We start from the raw sequence: 24,623 nt of genomic DNA, 5'->3' as shown, positions 1-24,623 counted from the left end.
AAACCACTGCACAGCCGACACTAGCCTTAAAAGCTTTTCTGTGAAGTTAATCTTGACACGGCAAATTAAACTGAAAGGTAAAGCCAATCGTGCATCAGCAGTCACGCCACTGAAGCAGGTATATATAGCACAGAAATTATGATAAATTCATCGCCCTGATGATGGAGGCAGTAGGACCTCTGAAACGTTGGTGGAAATCGACCAGACTACTCGGCGCAACAACCCAGAAGACAGAAATCTTCAGACTCTCCGCCGTGGAAACCTCGAATCCGACATTTTAAAATTCTTAGTAAACAATTTATACAGATAGTGCAGGGCAGGTTTGGCAGGATTTGGGCAGATCATTGTCACAAAACGGAGAACTAAATCCTTCATATTTAAGCGCAGTCATTTCGATTAAGGCTTGTTCCCCTTTATTAACCACCGGCTTATCGGTGTGGCGAACATCTGGCTAACTAGTTGATAACTGTGTGAAATGTCTCTCTCTTATCAAGACAAAGTGCAATGTTCAGAGAATGCAGGCCTAGTCTTTATTGTCTTTATTGATGCTGAACCACTGCGACGAGATTCTTTCCCGCTTGCACCGTCATGTGTACTAACGCGAGTTTCATTTCATAAGTGGGCAAACATCAGTGTCGGCGAAAACCCAGATAAATTAAGAAGTCATATAGTTTCTTAGCGTTTGATGTCATGTTCTGTAAAGGCCGATTTCTCACTGTTTTGTTTCTACAGCTGGAAATTTAATCAACATAAGTCGTATCAGGGTAATTGCTTATTCACACATAGAAACACGCGGTAAGATGCACACCTGTTATAAGATAACTTATCACTTTCAGATTCTGATAAATGTGTACAGCCACCTGTGATCCAGAGAAATCATACTGAAACGGATTAAGAAACACTTATCACATCTTTTGTGACCATCGTCTTGATGCCTGTTGGCAACACAAGAGAGATAAGGCACTAAGAAAATTTTCTTGGCAAGCCTCGGATTTATTTCCGTAATTTCAAATTTTCTAATCTAAAACTTCTTGACGATGGTGAAGAGTCAATTGAATAAAAATTTACTTGGATATTATCCATCGTCTAGTAAATATAAAACGTAAAACGACGTTTCGGAGATGGGACTCTATCTAGTGGGCCCAACTGTGTAGGAACCTGAAGACGGAGATAGAGTCCCATCTCCGAAACGTCGTTTTACGTTTTATATTTACTAGACGATGGATAATATCCAAGTAAAGTTTTATTCAATTCAAATTTTCTATTTAATTACGTTTATCAAATCAAGGAGGATGAGATGGGCGGACAATGTAACGCGCATAGGATAGATGGGAAATTAATACTGAATACCAACGGGAAACTTGAAAGAAAAATAGTCACTTGAGAAACCTAGGCGTAGATGGAAATATAATGTTAAGATGGGCTTGAGGGGCACGTCGCGTGAGTATGCGGACTGGAGTCGTGCGCCTCAATACAGAAGGGCTCTTGTGAACACGTCTTATATAAGGCGGGGAAATACATTGATTCCTGTATATTTCTGCTGCACTCTAAGGTGCTGGTACTCAAAACGTGCCAGGTTCGACCCAAACAGTCGTCATTAATTTTAAAATAATAAGATTATACCGAAACAGCTAAATCGTTATCAACAGTTCATATTCCCTTCTACCTACTGAGTAAAACAACACGTAATCTGTGGTATTAATCGCTCCAAGAAGACCGTATCTCGAATTACTCGACAGCTGCAGTCCGAAACTGCACGGTGAAGGTATAGGGTCATGTTATAAGCACTGAAACATCATTGTTTATTCAAACTGGACTTCATACCTCTAGGTGAGAATCAGCAGCCATACGTCCGTAAATACAGACATTAATTTAAGTGTTAGTGCGTAGAGAAGAAGATGTTAACGACTGAAGTGATGGACACTAAGTGTGCAAAGTGTTAAAAGTTTTGTGTTCTATAATATCATCGAGTCAGTGCTGATATAATGCAGCAGTCGGCATGAAAATATTAGTCATCTGAATAATTTATGATCTGTATTTTTCTGATAATTATTTTATCGGCACAAAACGATTTATAATGCACGTACAATTTAATTAAATGTTGTGTGTAACTGATGCTGATGTAGGTCATTGTTATTTAAAAACTGTGAAAAATAACTTCAGAAAGTAATTTATAATAAACACTGTGAGGTATAAGAGTATGAATTTGTTATCGCAAATTAATTTATGCAATCATATCACTAGAATATAACACACTTAGAGACGCAGCAAAGAAGTGAGGACTCTTGACATCTTATTAGTCACATCCTGAGCTACAGATTCGACACTGATATTTTCGGATATTTCAACTTTGCCTCATTTAAGAAGTATTGTTACGAGTAGTTTTATATTATGGCTTTGTTCGGAATTCTGGTGACAACACAAGAACATATACTTAGTTTGTATTTAAGTCCATTAAAGTACCTTAATTTATTTTATTTATAACTTTATGGAATTTACATTTCTGTCCATTAAATTAACGTAATTAGCAATAAATATGATTCACAGATCCAGTGACATGAAGTATTACAGTCAACTCATACCGTCTCTTCTGGTCTTAATTAGTGCATATTCAACCCAGGTGAGTACAAATTAAAGAGAGCAAACTAGCATGCAGGCTGATAGTATAACCGATAAAAGGTAAAGAAGACAATCACACTGTAAAAGTAAAAATTTTCTTAAAATATTCTGATCTATGTTGAAAATTAATGCGAATTATAAATTTATAATAATGTTAAATTAGTAGAGTTTGGTTGTTCTGTAAGAAAGAGAATAGAATAAGAATGGAAATATAAATTTGTTGTAATCTATGGGAAATTCAGCAGTTTAATTCTCTTAAAACTTGTTTAGTCATGAAAGTAAGATAAGATAGCGCATAGAAATTCAGAGAACATAAAAGTGATTTTAAAGACGAAATCAAAAGAAATCGTATGTTATAAAGTCAGGGGAATGAGGTAATTCAGTAAAATGAGATTACATCTCTGAGGCACTGTTCCGTTAACAAGCACATTGTCCATGCACCACACGAAACGAATGAAATGGAACAGCGGTGAAATGATACTGACAGAAGAAAGCCGAGAAAATCGGAGAAAGGTTTGTCATAGTGTCCACCACCACAACAGATGGATCTGGTCGCGAAGCCGGCAAGAAACCCCCTGTAAGATTCGAGGTTTTCACATCGGTGAGTATGAAGATTTCTGTCTTCTGGGTTGTTGCGCTGTGTAGTCTGGTTGATGTTTACCAACGTTTCAGAGGTCATACTGCCTCCGTCATCAGGGCGATGAGTATGAAGATTTCTGTCTTCTGGGTTGTTGCGCTGTGTAGTCTGGTCGATGTTAACCGACGTTTCGGAGGTCATACTGCCTCCATCATCAGGGCGATGAGTATGAAGATTTCTGTCTTCTGGGTTGTTGCGCTGTGTAGTCTGGTTGATGTTTACCAACGTTTCAGAGGTCATACTGCCTCCGTCATCAGGGCGATGAGTATGAAGATTTCTGTCTTCTGGGTTGTTGCGCTGTGTAGTCTGGTCGATGTTAACCGACGTTTCGGAGGTCATACTGCCTCCATCATCAGGGCGATGAGTATGAAGATTTCTGTCTTCTGGGTTGTTGCGCTCTGTAGTCTGGTCGATGTTAACCAACGTTTCGGAGGTCATACTGCCTCCATCATCAGGGCGATGAGTATGAAGATTTCTGTCTTCTGGGTTGTTGCGCTCTGTAGTCTGGTCGATGTTAACCGACGTTTCGGAGGTCATACTGCCTCCATCATCAGGGCGATGAGTATGAAGATTTCTGTCTTCTGGGTTGTTGCGCTGTGTAGTCTGGTTGATGTTTACCAACGTTTCAGAGGTCATACTGCCTCCGTCATCAGGGCGATGAGTATGAAGATTTCTGTCTTCTGGGTTGTTGCGCTGTGTAGTCTGGTCGATGTTAACCGACGTTTCGGAGGTCATACTGCCTCCATCATCAGGGCGATGAGTATGAAGATTTCTGTCTTCTGGGTTGTTGCGCTCTGTAGTCTGGTCGATGTTAACCAACGTTTCGGAGGTCATACTGCCTCCATCATCAGGGCGATGAGTATGAAGATTTCTGTCTTCTGGGTTGTTGCGCTCTGTAGTCTGGTCGATGTTTACCAACGTTTCAGAGGTCATACTGCCTCCGTCATCAGGGCGATGAGTATGAAGATTTCTGTCTTCTGGGTTGTTGCGCTATGTAGTCTGGTCGATGTTTACCAACGTTTCTGAGGTCATACTGCCTCCGTCATCAGAGTTTGAAGATTTCTGTCCTCTGGGTTGTTGCGCTGTGTAGTATGGTAGCAACAACCCAGAAGACAGAAATCTTCAAGAAACACATGGCACAGCATATAAATATGTTTAAGGCCAGTAAAGAAATTCTCCGCTTTTATGGGTAATACTTACATCCTTACGCCATAAAGCTCTTTCCAAAGTAGATTTGTTCAGTGTAACTCCGCTGTACGCTTTGCTTTATATATATATACATAGGCTGATGAAGACGGGCACTGCATTTGGTATGGGCAGTGTTACACTGACGAGAAAGGCAAGATTAAAAACTGCTACAGCACGATAGAGGCGCCAGTACTCCAAGACCCTGTTGGACTGCAGATCCTGAACAGGAGATGTCCTCATTTACATGTTGATGATGGTGAGTATTAATCAGCTTATACCTGACGAAAATCGTGCTTTAATTACTATTTCAACTAAGAAATCGCGAGGTTTTGTGTTCAGTTTTTGGCCCAGAGTCGGATACATTCACTGGGATATTTAGCGGGGTTTTCTAAGTTTCTCCGGGAAAATCCTGGGATAGTTCATTCTGTATGTCACTACTGATTCTCACTTCAAAGAAAACACAACCCACAACAATTACAAAGATCAACTACTTATTGGTGTTTAAGAAAACTATAAATGTTTAATCTAAACATATTGTGAAACCGAAAAATAGGCTATACTTTGTGGGTAAAATTCAGAAATACTTTTTGTTAAACAGGTGGTACATATATTTACCACTAGGCGTCAATGGGTTAATACTGAAATACCTGTTTCAGGCACTGGCATTCGCACGTGTTGTACCACAGTGCAGCTACAAGCAATGGACGAGAAACTGCAGTTAGCAGAGGGTATCCTAAAGCGATGCACTTCATGTGTCAAGAACCTGATGAAGCACATATGCGAATTCACTTGTTCTGTAAACCAAAGCAAGTTCATCGAGCCCGCAGAGCTGCTACAGAATGAAAGAAACGGTAACGTACCACATAACACAGTGAAGATATTTGACGAATGTGCCGCTAGGACCAAGAAACGCCGTCACCGACGCAGTGATCGCGCATTGCGGAAAGACCGTGTCGCCGTCACATCCACTAAATATCTTTACTGTATTCTGCAAACACTGCCCATTAAACACTGATCACTCATTCTAAGTCACATAACTCGGCTTAATTGCTAGTATAACTCTTTTAATGAGGATTAAAATAATTCATTTTCTTAAAACCACAAAATTAATTCACATGGGTAGGTGGCACATTCTTAATTCCTGAAGTTTTAATATATCCGTTGACTCATAGTGAAATAAGCACTTTCATTGTAGGTGAATGGAGATTTTCACTAACAAACGACAACTAAGGTCTTCTGGGATTTGACAAGTTGGTTACACTAAAGATGGAGTTGTGACGTTCTTAGGGAACGTTATCATCTACCTAAAATACCACGTCGCGTAACAATCCAGAATATTATCTTTTTACGTAATATTCTGACACGTTATATCACGTGATCCTGAACAATATTACATGTATGTATGAAGATGGCTGCCTTCTAGGTTATTAGGCCGTGTAGTCTGGTAGAAGTTTACCGACGTTTCAGAAGTGTTTGCTGCCTCCAACATTACTCGGATGATGGAGGCAGCAAGGACTTCTGAAACGTCCGTAAACGTCTACCAGACTACACGGCCTAATAACCTAGAAGGCAGCCATGTTCAACAGTACTTCTGATTATTAATTTTACACTTGACAATATATTTCCCGTGTCTACTAAAATCTGAACATTCACAAATAATGGAAAAAAATGAAGTATAAAGTTCATCAGGTGATAGCAGAAATGGAAATATTTCTGTCATCCGCTTCACAAGTATCTTCTATTTACAGAAACGTATATAAATGCCATGAACGTATACGTCGATCCGGAGTACATAAATGGAACATACGAGTCCTGTCGCCAAGTTGTAATGCCATCTAGTGGTGGGCTGGCCCTAGGTAGCATGTGCATTCCTTACGGCGCTGAAGACTGCACTCCGGAAAGGTGAGAGACGCCGTGACGTCTACTTAAAGGCGTAAAACACTCAAATAACCCGAGATTTAAATTCTGCATAACACAAGATAAATAATGCACGAGGGCTGAGATTGAATTAAACTGGCTTTGGATTAGGACTGGACTTTTGTAACACTGTAATGGACCACGGGGTTTCCAGAAGACGAGTAACTTCTTAACTATCCGAGCAATCATTAGCGTCTCAAGAATAACTCTTGCATATAAGATTTATAATACCTTCTAAACATGATCTGTTTAGCCAGTTGATTCTAGATCTCAACCCGGAACCCTGTTTCTCCATAAACACAACGCAATACTGTCCTTTCATTTATTCGAATCGCTTCACTTTAGGTTCTCCGAATAAATATCTGCACGTGTTTATAAACTTCCTCGTGGGTTCTGATGCCCCAACCATCTCATCCTTATTCATCTACTCATTTACAAAAATGACAAAGCTTTTCGTTATGTATTTTTCTCCTTACTCCTTTTACTTCCTGCCTAACATCCAAATGTTCTTAGTACCCTCAATCCTCAAATATTATTGTCTTGACGCGAAACAACAAATTTCACTCTCTTATAAAACAGGTAAAGTTAAGGTTTAATTAGATGTTCACTTATGCACATGGATGGAAATGCATTTGTTTTGAACTGAATGGTAGCGAGCCTTCCACATATTTAATCTTCTTTAATTCCTTCATGGATTACGTCACAGCCTGTTCTAGTCTCTCGTTTTTCCTCAGTCGTTGAATTTCTTCGTGAGTGTTATTATAATGTGTCTGTCTTTTACAAATTTATGATTATAGGGAATGCAAAGAATGAGACAGTGTGAGTGACTATGTATAAAGAAGTTAACATATTTCAGGTGGTTTGCCTACATGGGAAATGAAGCGGACAGTGACTTCGTGCCCTTCCAGATCAACTACATACAAATAGCAGAGAGTAATGGTGTATATGAACCACTGAGAATAGAAACAAAGTCTTGCTCCGAGCCATATGATGTAAGTATCGACGTTTCATAGAGCTTACATTCTTACGAAGATCACGTGTTACGGGTCGATTTGCATAACGAGGACGTTTATAATTTATAATTTTTATCGATATTATTAAGGCGAACAAATCAAGGAATATGAGATACAAGGGACACGTAACACGTTTGAGGGAAATGAGAAATACACGCAAAATTTTAATCTAAAAACATGGAGATATGAGAACATTTGGGAGACCTAAAATAGGTGGGGAGGATAATATTGGTACAGATCTTAAAAGAGGTTATAAAGTGTAGTGGATTAATCTGGCTCAGCACAGGTCTATTGGCGGCTTCTAGCGAAAACAGTAATAAGCACACATAAAAGGCGGAGAATTTCACTAGCTGACTAGCCTACTGCTGTTGAAATCCAATACGAAATAAGACAAAGCAACGTGTTATGTTTTGCCCTGTACATTGTACAAAATATGAGATTTTAGAATGCGTATTTAAACACCATGTGAATATTTCTATGAACTCAAAAAAATTCTGTTTCTCTACGGAAAGGACAGCTGGGAATATACCGCAGTATTCTTTTCCCTTTTCTCCGATTTACAATTTGAAGGATTTTGATTTTTCAACAAGCACTGTGCACGGTTTTATTCAAATATCAATCCAAAAAATTTGGTTTTGCAGGAAGATAGCGCAGCATGTAGTTGCTTAGACTGCGAAGCGAGTTGCCCTGGTTCAGGGGGCTTGGTCCCTTTCCCAGCGGAAGATGATGAAGAGTTCGAGATAGCCGGATTTTACGGTCTGGCTTTCATCATGTGCATTGTGTATATAGTTTTGGCGGTGTGTTTCGTCGCCTTGCTGTTCATCTTTCACAAACTAAAACGTGAGTTGTTTGTCAAACTGGTGGATACAGAAGATCAAATCAATCTCTTAATTTAAAATTTTAATAAACATGTCTATAATCTCAAAATTACTACTTTTAATGCTATTCATGACAGTTTTTAGATAGTGGGGAAGTATAGTTCAATTGTACAGAATAACACAGAGCAAAGCCTCTTTAATTATTACAGTTTATATATAGTAACCAGCTCTTAAAGACTGAAGTATCTGAAAGAAGGCTCTCGTAAAGAAAAATGAAAATAATTTCTTTTAAATTGCGGACTTCTGGATTTTCATACACTTAAGCATTACAGGTACCAATCAACGTTCTTCTAACTGTCGGTAACTAACTATAAGCCAAAACGTCATTACAACCTAGGTACAGAAGATGGCTGTCTTGTGGGTTGTTGAGCCGTCTGGTAGAAGTTTACCGACGTTTCAGAGGCCCTTGCCGCCTGCCCTGATTTAAACTTAATTTATTTTGATATTATCCTATTTCTCTAATGTTTTAGCGAACTTCTCCGGTGTTCGATACCCTGCATTCCTGACCACTCTTGAACACACCTTCAACTCTGGTTTAGAGCGATTCTTCACAAAGTGGGGTATCGGTAAGTTTTACCTCAACACTTCAATAAACCTCTTGCGAACCAGCCTTCAAATGCGCAGGCCTACTTTCATAGGCTTTCCAAGAAAGATGCCAGAGTTTCAAACTTATTTATGAAATTGGACGAGAAAATATCAGAAGAAGCTGCGACTTTCAAATAATATTGTATTTTTATTTCGGATTTTATTGTAGATTCAACACCCGTTCATGGGTCATACATCCAACCTGTAATAATTCAGCTATTTTCATGAGAAACTGCTGCAATGCATCTTGGGTAAACTGCTGTAGATTCCGACAGTATTTTGACAAATCAATACTGTACTCGGCTAGGGGTTGTAAAATGTAAATTTTTTTATACCTGTCCACCCATATAATGTGTAGAACATGAAACAGATACTCCAAAGCTGAATATGTATTTTCAGGAACTAGTAACAAGACTAATACACATTTGGACTTGGTAGAAAACAACTATTTCGCACAACCTGAAATTGAAAATAACGTCGTCTACCAACATCATGGCTCTCATCCTCAATTCAGCGAAGGTTTTGCTGAGTGCACAGTTTCAGAATAATTGGTTGTGAAGAGGGAACAAATTTCTTGGACTCCCCGTTTACCTAATATAAGTCCATCAGACGTATCTTTTGGATGTTTTACAAAGACGAAAGTCCGTATCTACGAATCAAAAGTGACGTCTTTACTACAGTTAAAATGACGAATACTAGAACCTACGACACAAAAATTTACAATATTACAATTACTTTGATGTTCTTTCGTCAAATTTAATATATAATTAAAATTTGAAGACCTATACTCTTTCACGGAAAGGCTGTATGTTGATGTGCATGCGTTTCTCCTTATTTTATTTAACAACATCGTATCAAGCACATATTACATAGCTTTGAATGGTAAAATAATGGTATCTATAAATTAGAAAGAATGTGGAAGGATGTGATCTTGGCTTATTTAAGATACTACTATCACGAACTCGGCAAGAGATGCTGTGGTAAACTACGAGAAACCTCAGGCATCATAGAGTATAGGTGCAAGCCAAACGCTTGTTGTGTGTCTAGACTAAAATACAAAGTTCAATCCGAGAGGCAACATATGACATCCCCTGGAGATTTCGGATTAGATAAATGGAATTTTAATGCTGTTATCGCTATCATGCACCTGTAATTAATTACTGATAATAAAAAATGTACCGACAATGTCATCTGTCAATGAAAATGAAGGTAGTCAATGAACTGTTAACCACATAAGAATCGTACATCTGAAGTCTATTTTATTTGTGGTTATTTAACGACATTGCCACTAGCTCAGACTATACAGCGTCGATATTAGTATTAATGAATAGTGAACTGGTAAGGATATGGAAGGAAGGGGTCATGGCTTAATTTAAAGTTATATTCTGACATTTATCTGGAAGAGCTGAGGAAAACTGCGAAAGATTTGAATCAGGGATATTCCGAACACAAAGGAATGCTAACCAGTCGGCAGTAATGATTCGTAGATCTTGCAGTTTCTCAAGTCCAAAGCTTCGTTTGTGGTGACTCTGTTACATTTTACAATGCTTGATGTATTTTGTTAAAGATGCATTTTTCTTCTGCGTGTACGAAGCTAATAATCAACGCCTCATCAAGAGAGTTCCTGTCCCTTATGGATCCTGAAAGTTTATTACCGTGTCCATCACTGATCCCTATCCTGAGTCAAAAGATCTGCTCCCCGCAGCTAGGTCCGTATTTGCTCAAGAAAGAGTTTGCTTCGGACGAACTTTGGAGAGCTCCTTCACTATACCTCTTTCACGATGTGCATGGGATGAACAGCAATGAAAATTATCCTATTGGTCGCCACTGAGGAATTTTCCAGGAACATAGCTCTCCTATATTTTATTTCTTAAGAACGAACAGTAATATTTAAAGAAATAATCTAAGTAAAAAAGTATGAGGAAATTTCTAGAATTAACTCGTTTTAGTGTATAATCATTAATGCTATTCAGAGTTTTTAAAGTAATTTATTACAATCGCCGGCTCAGTGTGAGCCAAATCTTCCACCTGTCTCATCCTATGTTGTTCGTCTTTTCATCCACTTCGCAGGCATAGTGTACCGAGAGTTCTTCCGTCTTTTTTGCACGCCAGAACGAAACACAGCGCATAACAACCATGTCACTGATTTGCTTTTCTTGTTTTCAGTGTTTGCTTCTCACCCCGCTATAATTCTATTTGCTTCTTCGTGGGTTGTGGCAGCCTTGGGTTATGGGGCTTTCGACTTACAGGTGACGACAGATCCGGTAGAAATTTGGGCTGCGCCGCAGAGTCGCTCGCGTCTTGAGAAAGAGTATTTCGACAGCCGTTTCGAACCTTTCTACCGCACAGAGCAAGTGTTTGTGAAGGCAGTGGGGATAGACAAGGTAATTATATTGTCATCAGTTCAATTGAAGCTTTATCTGATGTATGCCTGTCTTTGAATGTAATTTCCCCTGAAAAAGTACAGCACTTGTTATGAAATATCCGGTACACAGAATACGCATGTGAAAAATGAGAAATGCATACATAATTTTAGTCGATAAACTTGAAGGGAAGATACCATTTGTGAGACCTAGTCGTGTATGTCTGTTACAGGTAAAGTGGGATGACAAAGAATACGGACCAGTGTTCAACGATACATTCCTTAGCGCCGTTTTCAAACTCCAGGATCAGATTCAAAAGGTACAGCGTGAGTGACAACCGCTGATGGCGTTGTATCACCACCAGTCAGTCACTTTAATCACGACATTGATCAGATCACTTAACAAAGGACAAAGTCATTTGAACCAGTGAAGTCGTTCTGGTCTTCGATGTTGAAACAGCTACCAACCGACAATGGCTGTTGTGCCGGGTAGTCTGGTAGATATAGACCGAAATTTTAGAGGAGCTTCCTGTCATTATCTACCAGACTACACGATGCAAATTCCACAAGACAGTAATCTTCATTCATGTTGCCATGAGAATCTGAGATTTCAGCTACCAACTATAAACAGAAACATTTAAGTAATATGTCTTGTTTCCTAAATTGGCAATAATGCTTTACTACCTAGTAAGATAATGTTTTTTTAAGGAACGGTTGTGTATTACACACAAAGACTCGTCCCGTTTCGCCCGGGACAGGGTTGCAGGTATCGCGGCCTCTGCCCAATGGAGGGTGCTATAAAGATACGATATTCGGACGGTAATATTTTGTGACATGTGCACTCAGATCAACAAAATGAAACCAAACTTATTTCAACTTTCCTGATTTTGTCTTTATTCCCTGTAGTGTCTTATTTTTCTTTCTTGCTTAATTTCTTCTTCCCTTCTGTGTAATTCATTTTCTTATTAATTTCTATATTTGCTTCTTCCTTTGCATATGTGTTTCCATATTTATTTCATATTGTATAATCTTCTCAGAAATTATTCAGTCGACTTGCACACTGTACAGGAATAGTGAGGGTGGTAAACTGCATACATTTGGTAATACCAACTGCAGCTGTTCCGTAGCTGAGGTCTCAGTCGCTGCCACGTTGGATTTGTGGTATACAATTTGGGGAAGGGGCCATATCTTTCCGTATTTCGATACTCGCTGCCAAACCTAATTCTACTAATGCACCATATGGGTTTATAATTAACAATGCGATCTGATCAATCGATAGTTTTCATAACCCGACACTGATCGAAGACATTACTAAATTCGGACTAGGGGTGTAGTTTCTTTGTGATACCAATAGTTAATGATCTGTGGTCCAGAAATTATATACAGAATAAGTTTCAGGCACTTTAGTAAAATAATATTCAAAAGAATATACTTGATTATACACAAACGGTTTGTTAAACCAGTGAGATACGTAAACAGACTGAAGCGACAATAAGAAAAGACGATCAGAAGCAAGTTTAAGATCCTAATTGTCAGAAGCTTGAGACCGATAACATAATTTACGAGATTACTGCATGCACGACGAGATAAACCGTGCAGATAAAAGGGGTAACACAGTGACCGATGAAAACACAAAATTATAAATATATAGGATAAAAAGTAATATGAAGGCCAAGGAAACCCTATACAAATAAATCTGAGGTAGATAGAGCCATGAGATTCTTATTCCATTAACAAAACACTACGATAACATTTAAGATATAACGAAAGACTTGTATTGAAGTCCAACTGAATGTGAAACGTTACGTTTTGCAGCTCGGTGAAGACGAGGGCAAGGGTCTCAACAAGATCTGTTTTGCTCCACTGGTCGCAGCTGGAGACCCTGTCTCGGTGAAAAACTGCACGGTCCAGAGTGTGTGGGGATACCTACAGAACAGTCCAAATCTTACCAATGGCTACATCGACACCATGATGAGATGTATCCAGTGAGTATAACACATCGGCAGTAACACTCATGACATGGTTTTAAATACTTCAGAATTACTGAGAGAGGCGATCGACCTCATGATGGAGGCAGTATGACCTCAGAAACGTTGGTAAACATCGACCAGACTACACGGCGCAACAACCCAGAAGACAACCATCTTATGACTCACCGCCCTGATGACGGAGGCAGTAGGACCTCTGAAACGTCGGTAAACTTCTACCAGACTAAACGGCGCAACAACCCAGAAGACAACCATCTTATGACTCACCGCCGTGAAAACCTCAAATCTTACGAATGGTATCTTGTATGACTGGGGTCTTCAGGGTAGTGTAGCTAAAATATAAATTACCAGAAGGCTATTGTTTTTGACAGGAACACATATGACTACAGCTGTCTAGCGCCCTATGGGGGCCCCGTGGAACCCGGAGTGGCTCTAGGAGGCTTTGAGGGCTCTGACTACTCGCAGGCAACTGGTCTGTCGATCTCATTCATGGTGAGCAATCACCACAATAAGACAGAACTTGTTCCTGCGATGGAATGGGAACTTAGGTAGGTCTACCACTACATACTGCATGTAAGGTGTTGAAGTGTACTAAAAACAAAATTCATAGTTTTTTAAATCTCACGTTTTGTTTATAATCAATGCCCAGTTGTAGTTAAATTATGTGTTTAGGATTTAACGACTCCGTCAGTAGCTCAGATTATGTAACGTCAAATGATCAAATAATAGGATGATTGATGAATAATTATTGAAGAAGAAATTGGTGTTCTTCAGCGATTTGTCTCTTTCATACCACGGAAAACACTGACTTGTTACAGGTTCGTAGAGTTTATGAAGAATTGGACGGAGACGGAAATGCCAGACTTTATGTCGGTGGCATTTTCTTCAGAGCGCTCAATTGAAGATGAACTGGAAAGAGAGTCTGAGGCAGAGATAATAACCGTAGTCATCAGCTACGCTGTAATGTTCGTTTACATCACCGTGGCTCTCGGGCAGTTTCGCAGCTTCAGGACGATTCTGGTGAGCAGTTTCTCTCAACCCGAAACACTGACGCGACCTAATCTCTCTCATACGCTCTAAATGGACGTTTCTAAGACGGTCAGAATTAAGATTGCATCATTTTTAGATGAGACACCGTGAAATCTTGGAAGTTGTTAACGAAATTTTGGACGGGTGTGCTGCTTCCATCTTCAGGGTAGAAGTAAGTAGGCCTACGTCACAAGAATGTAACCATCCCGGACTACATCTAGGCTTCACTGTACAAAAAATACTAGCAGTCTTGTATAGATCTGGAAGTTTTTCATTATATGACGTCGTAGCATCCACTGCCTGTTACAGGTCGACAGCAAAGTGACGCTGGGGGTCGGAGGCATCGTCATTGTGCTCATGGCCGTTGTGTGTGCCCTCGGCATATTCGGGTACGCCGGAGTCACGACAACTTTGCTGACTATAGAGGTAAGTGCTTCATGGTGAGAAGTGCCCGACTTCATCATCACTAACCGGGTATGCAGCACGCAGCCAATTATTCAGCTGGCGTCCAATATGAGAACTGTCGCACTTTGCAGGTGATTCCGTTCCTGGTATTGGCCGTCGGTGTGGATAATATATTCATCCTAGTGCAGACACATCAACGCGAGGGGAGACGGAAAGATGAAACCCACGAGGAGCACGTGGGGCGTACCTTGGGACGTGTGGGTCCCAGCATGCTATTAACCAGCGTGTCCGAAGCGTCGTGTTTTCTTCTTGGTTAGTACAAGACCCTAGAGTTTTAATCTGTCGCCTCCCCAAGCTGATACCACCCTTCTGTCAGAAAGGCAATTTTATAACATGTATATCCACCACATTTAAAATTAAACTTTTTAAAAATAAGTTACAAATATAATTTTTCAAAATCAACTGTCAATGCCGGTCTCCAGGGTTGTAAAGCCACGGGCTCTGAAGATGGAAGCAGCATGCTCCTTCGAAAAGTTTGTATCCATCTACCATATATCGTTAAAACCAGCAGGATAAATACCAATACTTTCCCTGCTGTGAGAATCTCAAATCTAAAAATTAAATGTTTATAAACAAAAGAATAAATGAATAAAATTAATAAGCAAGTTCTAAAGGTCATACTTTTTCTCAGGTGCTCTCTCCGACATGCCCGCCGTAAAGACGTTTGCTCTCTACGCTACAGTTGCCTTGCTTCTGGATTTCCTGTTCCAGATCACGTGCTTCGTCAGTCTTCTTGCGTTGGACGACAGAAGACAAGCAGTGAGTATAAACCACGCAGTTGGACACGTTTTAGAAACATCCATCGGTCAAATCTAAAGGCGCCTTAAATTTGAAACGCATGCAAGTCGGTAATATTATTGGACTAGTTAAAACCAGAATGAAATTTCGAATCCCTACCCTTCCAAATTCTGGTGCAGCCTATTTCAAATAATCCCGATCAGTTTTTCCGCGCCCATTTTATGAATAAATAAATATAAGACAAGTTAATACACATTTTAAAATGTACAACGGTATATTTATGGACGTGTGATAATAAAATCTGAACTCAAACTCTTGTACATTTAATTTCAATCTCAAACTAACAAAGTTTTAACTTGAGTAACAATGAGACTAAAATGTATATAAAAACTGCAACACTGAATTCTTTGCAGGGAAAAAGGTTCGACGTGCTCTGTTGTATTGTGTCCTCGGAGAAGAATGTTGGCTCTAGGCGACATGAAAACCTACTGAGTTACGGTTTGGAAAAGTTCTATGCGCCCTACCTTCTGGGGATTCCCTGGGTGCGCGCAGGTGTCGTATTACTGTTCGGACTGTGGCTCTGTGTCAGCATCTGCCTCTTCCCTCTGGCAGAGGTGGGACTCGATCAGGAGCTGTCCATGCCCGAGGACTCCTACGTCCTCGTCTACTTCCAAGTAAGCTGTTAACAAATTCACACTAAACCGCTTGAAGACGAAGTCACTATCTCTAATAAAACGCAACCCATAACTAACTTACGGAACCGCAACGTTCATCACCGAATTAACCAAAGCCCTCCACCGGACCCTGTCCTGGGCCAACAAAATCCAGTCTCCTTCAACTCCTATCTCCCATAGATCCCGCCTGAGATTATCCTCCCATCTACGTCTAGGTCTCCCCAGCGATCTCTTCCCTTCAGGCTTCCCAAATAGTGGACCCAACCAACCAGATGGCTTACGGAACCCGAAGGTTCATCACCGAATTAACCAAAGCCCTCCACCGGACCCTGTCCTGGGCCAACAAAATCCAGTCTCCTTCAACTCCTATCTCCCACGGATCCTGCCTGAGATTATCCTCCCATCTACGTCTAGGTCTCCCCAGCGGTTTCTTCCCTTCAGGCTTCCCAAATAGTGGACCCAACCAACCAGATGGCTTACGGAACCCGAAGGTTCATCACCGAATTAACCAAAGCCCTCCACCGGTCCCTGTCCTGGGTCAACAAAATCCAGTCTCCTTCAACTCCTATCTCCCACGGATCCTGCCTGAGATTATCCTCCCATCTACGTCTAGGTCTCCCCTGAGGTCTCTTCCCCCCAGGCTTCCCAAATAGTGGACCCAACCAACTAGATGGCTTACGGAACCCGAAGGTTCATCACCGAATTAACCAAAGCCCTCCACCGGACCCTGTCCTGGGTCAACAAAATCCAGTCTCCTTCAACTCCTATCTCCCATAGATCCCGCCTGACATTATCCTCCCATCTACGTCTAGGTCTCCCCAGCGGTCTCTTCCCCTCAGGTTTCCCAACCAATACCCAGTGCACATCTCTTGCCCCATCCATGCGCGCTACATGTTCCACCCATCTCATTCTTCTTTACTTTGGTTTATGGTAAGAAAGGTTTATTATGAAAATCACATTAAACCCATAACTAGTACACCTTAGTGACAAAACTCGTGTATGTTTTTATTGCTAAGGCACGTGGGAACTTAGTTACGAATGGGCTTTAAAGAGTTGAAATATACAACTTTCTTAGTAAGTTTTAGGAGGTAATAATGATTTACTTGTTACAGTATATGAAAGACCTGCTCTCCATGGGACCTCCTGTATACTTCGTACTTAAAGCCGGGCTCAACTACAGTGACGGTAACATACAGAACCTGGTTTGCGGTGGAACTGGCTGCAATGCAGACTCCCTGAGTACTCACCTCTTTCGAGCTCACTTGTCTCCTGAGAGGTAACGACTAAATACGTTTTCGAATCCAACGATTTCCGCGGAAGTCTAATAAGAGCTAGTTAGCTCCACCTTGTTTTTTTACAAAATGTATAAAATGTATACATAATCAGGCGATCGTGTCCGACAGCAGGACTGACCATCCGCGTGTTTCGTCTCCGGAACTGCTGGATGGATATCGATTGAATTTGGTACTGGGATACCAACGTTAAATTTTGTAGAGCGAATAAAATTTATATTCATACAGATTCGAATAAAAACTCCTGCTTCGAATCTGAAATGCCCACGGTTAAAATCTGAACTCAGAGAATGCGTATCTCGACTATTCGCTTGAACAGTTTTGCAACAAAATTAATTTATCTAAAACGTAATGTAACTATTGGCGTCCATTTGGTTACATATTTAAATAGTAATTTATTTTAATCATTTAAGAATTTTAAGGAAAATTCGGAAAAAGTTTATGGCCGTGTGAAACGGGGAGTGTTACTGTGAGTAGAACAAACACATCGTGCTAGAAATGATGCTGTTAGTTAAGTGTCGATTTTAAAAATTTAATTTAATATTAGACGATTAGGATAAAACTGGATATATCTGCAGAACATGGGATAACATGTCTCAATTAATTTTCATATTGCTATACGATGCAAACTTTGTATTTCATAAGGCTGACTTATAGACTTATCGGGAGTATTGTAACCTAACTTTCGCTGTGTCTCTGGTGCAGTACGTACATCGCACGTCCTTCTTCATCCTGGATTGATGACTACTTCGACTGGACGACGTTAGAGAGCTGCTGTTCAGATCCTTTGGTTTTTCCAGGTACTGGTCCGATTTTCTAAGTTTAGTAGAGACAAAGATCCTGCTTCGTATTAAGTAGATCCCAGGTTCAAACCAGATCTTAACGCAACTATCCTGGTTTATGATATTCACGTGCGAAGTCCGCTTATCTATGTTTTTCCAAGGTACAAAATAGGACAAATCTGAAGACATATTCACTGACCTTTCAAGACATGTTATCCGTCACTGGTTCAACCGCTGTCCTGAAAAAAAAAAAATAATTATAATCCACAATACATCAATTTATTTTATTTTAGACAAAAATTACCGAATTAAACATGCTTCCTAATTACCTTACTGATTTATTCTTAGGTCGTATAATGATATTTTTAAACTACATAGAATTTGTATAATTGAATGAGATATGGAAGGGAAATTACGAATGATGAATTACAGAGAGTTCTAAGATGGCTGTATTCTGAGTTGTAGCGCTGTGTAGTGTGGTAGAAGTTTACAGACGTTTCAGGGGTACATGCTGCCTCATCATCTGTCAGGTTGCAATCAATAACGTGATATGTCACTTTCCAGGTACAATGCCCGAGGCATGTTCCTCGACTGTAAAGAACGGCGTCCTGCGACCCACAACTGAGGAGTTCGAACAGCATTTACCTGCGTTTCTGGTCAGCAATCCAGAACCCAAATGCGCCAAGGGTGGTCACGCGGCGTACGCACAGGTAACAAGCAAAAACGACCCCGAGGATCAAAGTTCCTGAGCACTCCAGGGTTTAATGTCGTGTTCACAAGACCCCGCCCACACTGGTCCACATCCTCATATCCCATGTATTTAAAATCCCTTTTAATATTATCCTCATATTACGCCTGTCTCTTTGTATGTGCTTCTCAACTCCGTGTCTCCCACATGTCACGGCCATCTCAACACAAATGTAGATTGTAAATGGAGTGGAAATTATTTCTGAAATAATGACACAATTCTCTTTCTAGGGGTTGAACTATCTTCTGGACGATAGAGGCAAAGCACACGCTCAAGACAGCTACTTCATGGCGTATCACACGACTCTCAAGACCTCTAAGGATTACTACCAGGCGCTGAGATCCGCCAGACGTATATCGGCTGACGTCTCAAACATGCTAAATGGATACTTAGAGTCGTCCGCCGTGGAGGTTTTCCCGTACAGGTACACCTGTCAAGTTTCATTTATGTTCGCTAATCGTTGTTCATTAATATTGTGCTTCATTACTTATTATGCTAGCGCAGCGTATGACCCAAGAAGAACGTCTAGACTTAAGATGGATGAATTAACAAAATGACGGAGAAAACTGTAATTAACAACACGAATCTCATGCTTTGTAGCGTGTTCTACGTCTTCTATGAGCAGTACCTCACCATCTGGGAGGACACATTCCAGTCTCTGGGACTGTCCCTGGCAGCCGTGTTCGTAGCCACCCTGGTGCTGACGGGTTTCGACATATTTTCTGCTCTTATCGTGTTGGTCATGGTAATCATGGTAGTGGTCAACCTGGGCGGTCTGATGTACTGGGGGAACGTATCCCTCAACGCAGTATCCTTGGTGAATCTTGTCATGGTGAGTGCTACAAGTATCCCTCAACTATTTTGGTACATTCCATGTGTAAAGTGGCAAATTATTAGGAGCAGGGATCTTTATATGAGTCGTAGTGTCCAGACTGGTTTTGGGGCATACGCGGTCTCTACTGGTCCATCTTTCACCAAATTAAAATGGCGGGAGCGTGAAATTGGCTATTCGCTTCTACCTAGTGTTTAAGAAGGAACTGTAAATCCATTCATCCACAACTCTTCACGGCGTGACATTTAAGCATGCAGGAAATAGGCCTGTGTTACTGCTTCTAAAAGCCTGTAGCAATGTGCATGCGAATACAGTGTTAAACTGTGTTACTTAACGCGTTATCCCAAGTTCCAACTCTCTGATTTTTCTTTCAGGCCGTAGGAATTGCTGTGGAGTTCTGCAGCCATATCGTGCATGCTTTCACTCTGTCCACTGAAAAGACCAGAGTCCTCAGAGCAACAGACGTGCTCATCAACACGGGAAGTTCGGTAAGTCTTCGTTTTTGATACAGGGAGAGCTCGGGCATCATGTATGGCGCACTGTTTTACCGGCAGAAATAATTATCATGTATCAATTTCGCATCTGCCGTGTCTTTAGCTACCACGGATATTACTCTATGAACTACTGCGACTAAGGAAAAAACTGTGAAACTATTTATGTAGTATACTGGACGTAAAATATCTGCGAACATAAGATACAGCAAGAGGGGTGGAAATATTGAAAAGAGCAAGGGGAGATAAAGGCGCCTTGTAGACAATCGCTTCCCTTCTTGACTGCCCACCCACCAACTTGTACTAGTAAAGGTCAACGAAGCTCGGAGATGTTTTGCGACAAGTATACAACCCAGACCGAAGATTTACCAATTGCAAGGCTATTAAGGCTTTGACCGGGATGTTCTTTTGTTAAATCTTATGTGGTACCGCCTGATTCGACTTCTAATGGTTAAGTGAAGTGTTTTCTTCGCGGTACGGTCTGGAATCGTAAATATTATGAAGACGAGCTTCGGCTTCAAAGGGTTAACCAGCTGATTTTCGTAATGGTGAGGTGAAGTGTTTTCTTCGCGGTACGGACTGAATTCATAAATAATATTCAGACGATCTTCGGCTTCAAAGGGTTAATATACGAATACGATGTTATGTTTTGTCATAGGTTCTGTCTGGGATCACGATGACCAAATTCGCAGGAATTGTGGTTCTGGCGTTCGCCAAGTCTCAGATATTCCAGATCTTTTACTTCAGGATGTATCTGGGTATCGTGCTTATTGGAGCGGCTCACGGCCTTGTGCTCCTCCCTGTCGTACTCAGCTTTATCGGTAAGGAGAAATGAATCGAAAGAAATGACCAAATAGGACAGAACTGACCTGTCATCATAGACGGTGTCCGTCGACGACAAAGGCAACACTCAGACTATAAGATCTGGTCATGAGCCCCAGAGAGAGGGCTCGAAACCAACATGGACTGACTCTGTATGATTTGAGATTCTCACAGCGGTGAGTATGAAGATTTCTGTCTTCTGGGTTCTTGCGCTGTGTAGTCTGGTCGATGTTTACCAAAGTTTCAGAGGTCATACTGCCTCCGTCATCAGGGCGATTTAATCGCAACCCAGAAGACAGAAATCTTCATGGACTGACTGACTTGCCTTCGGTGACAACGTGACTTAGACTCGAACTTGAAATCCAAACAACAAAAATAATTTCCTTGATATTTTAAAATCATTATTTCACATTTAATCCTAGGGTTTCCTGTGTCTAACTAGACTCAAATTTCCTGAAACTGAATCGTATCAATGATGATGACTGTCTTTTGGGTAGTATCACCGTGCAGCGCGATCGTCCTCATAATACATCAAGAACTTCTGAAACGTTGGTAAACGTCTATCAGACTACATGGTGTTACAACCCAGAAGACAACCATCATCGTACTCACCACCGCGAGATCTTCAAATACTACTGAAGTGTTTCAGTGTTTTCAGATGTAATAGTTTTATTCCTAACTTGAATTATAACTCTTCCTGGGACGTCGTGGGTTATGGTGCCTCTTTGACGTGACTGATCAAAAATTTTCTCTTATTTGTAGGTCCTCTTCGAAATTTACAACCAGATAATTCTCCAAGAAAAACTGAATCAGAAGAAAGTACGAGCGGATCAGACTCGTCACCCCTTGCGCCAGCTCAAGACTATGAATTGGATGTTAAACTGATCACATAATAACATTATAAAGCATTGGAATTACACAGTCGACATTTCGTCTGCTCCACAGTACTTGCAGCTAAGAAGGCGTTTGAAGAAAACTTGAAAGAGAATTGCGAACTTAAGATATGAATTATTTATCGGAGAAAACTAACGGCTCTATAATTTTGGAAACTCTCAAATTGTATTCGTTCGTGGACTCAACCGCATCAGAACTGGAGTTGTAGCCGTACGACATAAGTTGTGCCTTAAGAAAATCTTTTTGTCGTATTATTTTTATACGAGATCAGCTTGTGACTCGACATCGATCTATAATATGTCGATTATGACCAGTTGTGTTTCCCGGACATCTGCGACATTCTGTACACGGTTTAATTCTAATTTAGTTTTACGCGTAACATATTTGTATCTTGCACACGGTTTAAAAATATAATTTACATATAAGTCACCGTGAAGCAGGCTCGTAAAGAGCTAACTTTATAGACAATTTCCCTTGTATTTTAATTTACTAGGGGTTCAGAAAGCTGCCTGCTCGTTTCCCTCCACTCGTTCTGTGTGCCCGTCATATTGACCAAGTTCAAATATGGACGATGCATCCGACGTTCCTGTAGCACATTCTATTTGAGTTGATTACGGATGGACAAAATTGATCTATTTTAACATTATTTCCAACCTATACCTACTTCCTATAGAATTAATGAATTAATTAGTTCTTTATGGCGAGGAAGTTTCTAAGATCCTACATAACCACCGAACTGGAGGACCACACCTCATCGGCTGTTCGCGACTGTTTATTTTATGTTTACAGCCCACCTACCACCTCTGAAGGTCTGATACATTAGGCCACGGTGACAAGATACCAACTTTCCTCGGGCTTTATTAATTTACAAATTAGAACGTAATTTGACTAAATAAAGTTACTTAAAATTCTCTGCAGACTAGTCCATTTAATTCGTTTTATTTACTATCCGTATACACATAAACTACGAGTCTTCATTAGCATGGAATTGTTGCTGTGACCTGTTTTAAACCAAAGCCGCACCTTCATTTGAATACGATCGTATCTGACATTGGGGTCGAATACGTGATTCACAACAGCATCCTATTTAATTACACTGATGCATTAATGTATATTCATTCGCTGTAGTTTTTACAAAATCATGGAATATAGAATCTATTGAGACAGAAATAACATGCATTACAATGTCGTCAGTTCACACCGAAATGATAGCAATATCGATTTCAAAACTATCGCTCTGTGAAAGATGATACGTGTTAAAAGTTACTTCGGAGCGATAGATATCGCTTATCGATATGGAGGAGGTGGGATTCATTGTAATGACTTACCGCATCATTCCATGAATCATCTTGTGCAACGCGTCACAGCAGATAGCAACAAGATTAAGAACGAGCAGAGAAATGCGAAGTCTGTGAACATTACAGAATATAAAGCACGTAATAATCATTTCATCCAGACATTTTTACAAACCAGTAAATTTGGTGTGAACGTACAGGCGATGTGATATCTCGCGTTATCACGTGTTACCAATTACAGGTTGGTAGTTTCATGGAGTAAAAGCTGTGTATCATTTAGTCATTCGACGTGTCTGTCTGAGCTACTGACATCATCGTTAAATAAACTTGTATGCGTTTCAGGCAGACGACATGTAAGCCTTTGGTACGGACATTGCAAAGCAGGTTGTCTATAAGGATGAACCCCCCGCTGTAAACTGCGGGACAAATTGTACACATGCTCCAGTTACGTCTGTCAGCCATCCGACTAGCTCAAGGACGCAGGGCGCACCTGAAAGTGGGTCACATGGCGCCAGTCACAGGAACCAGAGATTTCACTCTCATACGCACGGCGACCGAGTCATGGTGTCGCTTGGTGGTGATGGAATATCCGACCCAAGTTCTTTAGGGTAGATTGTCTGTGTGGCAAAATTTCGAACACGTCGTCCATTAAATATTGACCCGGTGGTGGACTATCCTGACAGTGGCTTCCCGATTGTACCCAGCCCCTCCTGGTAAAGACCTATTTAAATAACGAAATACATGGAACGGAGCCCTCCTTGAGAATCAAAAAGTCGATCGGCCAGTTAAATTCTCGCCTTTTGTAGAACGCAAAGGTTCATTACCGTGTTCATAACTCAATCTCTGGCTCCGGTCCTAAGCCAGAAAAACCCAGTCCACACCCTCAGTATCATAGGCTAGAGCTTCTCAACCTTTCTGGTACCGCCAACCCCCTCCTCAAAAATTTACCATACATTTCGATTAAATACAATATCGACTGACTAAAATATAGATCGAAGTTACAGTTGAAATTTCAGGTTCTCACAGCGGCGAGTATGAAGATGGCTGTCTTCTTGGACGTTGCGTCGTGTAGTCTGGTAGAACTTTACCGACGTTTTAGACGTGCTGCTGCTAAAGGCAGTAAGAACCTCTGACGTCGATGAACTTCTACCAGGTTACATGACTCACCAACCCCAAAAGACAGCCATCTTTAAAAGGAGTGTATTAATTTTTCGTCGTGGAAGAAAACGTGTGTTTAAAAAGCTTAGAACTTTCAGCAACACAAGATTCAAAAATTGTAGAATCTGCTCAATTCGTGGATATGGCGGACCCCCGGTTTGGAACTACTGCCTTAAAATATTCCATCTGCCTCTATTCCATTCCACATCCTTTCCA

At 40.6% G+C, this 24,623-nt stretch overlaps 2 protein-coding genes across 9 annotated transcripts in view; one reads left to right on the top strand and one right to left on the bottom strand.

Annotated features, from left to right (window-relative positions):
- The window catches only part of LOC110827874 (sodium channel protein Nach), a 47,932-nt gene that overhangs the window by 13,391 nt on the left and 9,918 nt on the right, over positions 1–24,623 (bottom strand). For 5 of the 7 annotated variants that reach the window (XR_015537991.1, XR_015537995.1, XM_087359181.1 and 2 more), the window contains exon 1: positions 15,944–16,082. The gene's annotated coding sequence lies outside the window, so the exon portion shown is untranslated. Of the gene's footprint in view, positions 1–15,943; positions 16,083–18,366; positions 18,407–24,623 lie in introns of those variants that run through there. The other 2 variants (XM_087359185.1, XM_087359197.1) reach the window with 2 other exon arrangements.
- On the top strand, positions 1,618–22,865 carry LOC110827875 (NPC intracellular cholesterol transporter 1 homolog 1b-like). 2 transcript variants are annotated; one of them, XM_087359175.1, is made up of 25 exons: positions 1,618–1,830; positions 2,548–2,620; positions 4,541–4,700; positions 5,101–5,295; positions 6,193–6,346; positions 7,218–7,353; positions 8,016–8,214; positions 8,723–8,818; positions 11,004–11,221; positions 11,433–11,519; positions 13,015–13,184; positions 13,559–13,735; positions 14,006–14,207; positions 14,526–14,642; positions 14,753–14,933; positions 15,313–15,440; positions 15,833–16,093; positions 17,206–17,369; positions 18,091–18,185; positions 18,732–18,877; positions 19,146–19,339; positions 19,516–19,747; positions 20,122–20,235; positions 20,897–21,059; positions 21,823–22,865. In XM_087359175.1, exons 2-25 carry the CDS (start codon positions 2,558–2,560, stop codon positions 21,951–21,953), a joined length of 3,783 nt encoding a protein of 1,260 aa, XP_087215301.1. In that variant the 5' UTR covers positions 1,618–1,830; positions 2,548–2,557; the 3' UTR covers positions 21,954–22,865. The 2 variants fall into 2 exon arrangements, with proteins under 2 accessions (XP_087215301.1, XP_087215300.1); XM_087359174.1 differs by lacking the exon at positions 1,618–1,830 and adding an exon at positions 2,077–2,122.

This window comes from Zootermopsis nevadensis, unplaced genomic scaffold, assembly GCF_977971745.1.
Source record: "Zootermopsis nevadensis isolate Lab colony 2312 unplaced genomic scaffold, Znev_1.0 Znev_ptg000003l, whole genome shotgun sequence".
Taxonomy (NCBI): Eukaryota; Metazoa; Arthropoda; class Insecta; order Blattodea; family Termopsidae; genus Zootermopsis; species Zootermopsis nevadensis.
The sequence above is the reverse complement of the archived record's forward strand: the minus strand, read 5'-3'. Positions and strand labels throughout refer to the sequence as shown.

Bases quoted from the DNA above. Each gene is read 5' to 3' on its own strand.
- LOC110827875 (XM_087359174.1), top strand. The intron at 4,701-5,100 runs GTGAGTATTAAT...TACCTGTTTCAG, and splicing joins TCATTTACATGTTGATGATG to GCACTGGCATTCGCACGTGT. The intron at 14,208-14,525 runs GTGAGCAGTTTC...TGCCTGTTACAG, and splicing joins GCAGCTTCAGGACGATTCTG to GTCGACAGCAAAGTGACGCT.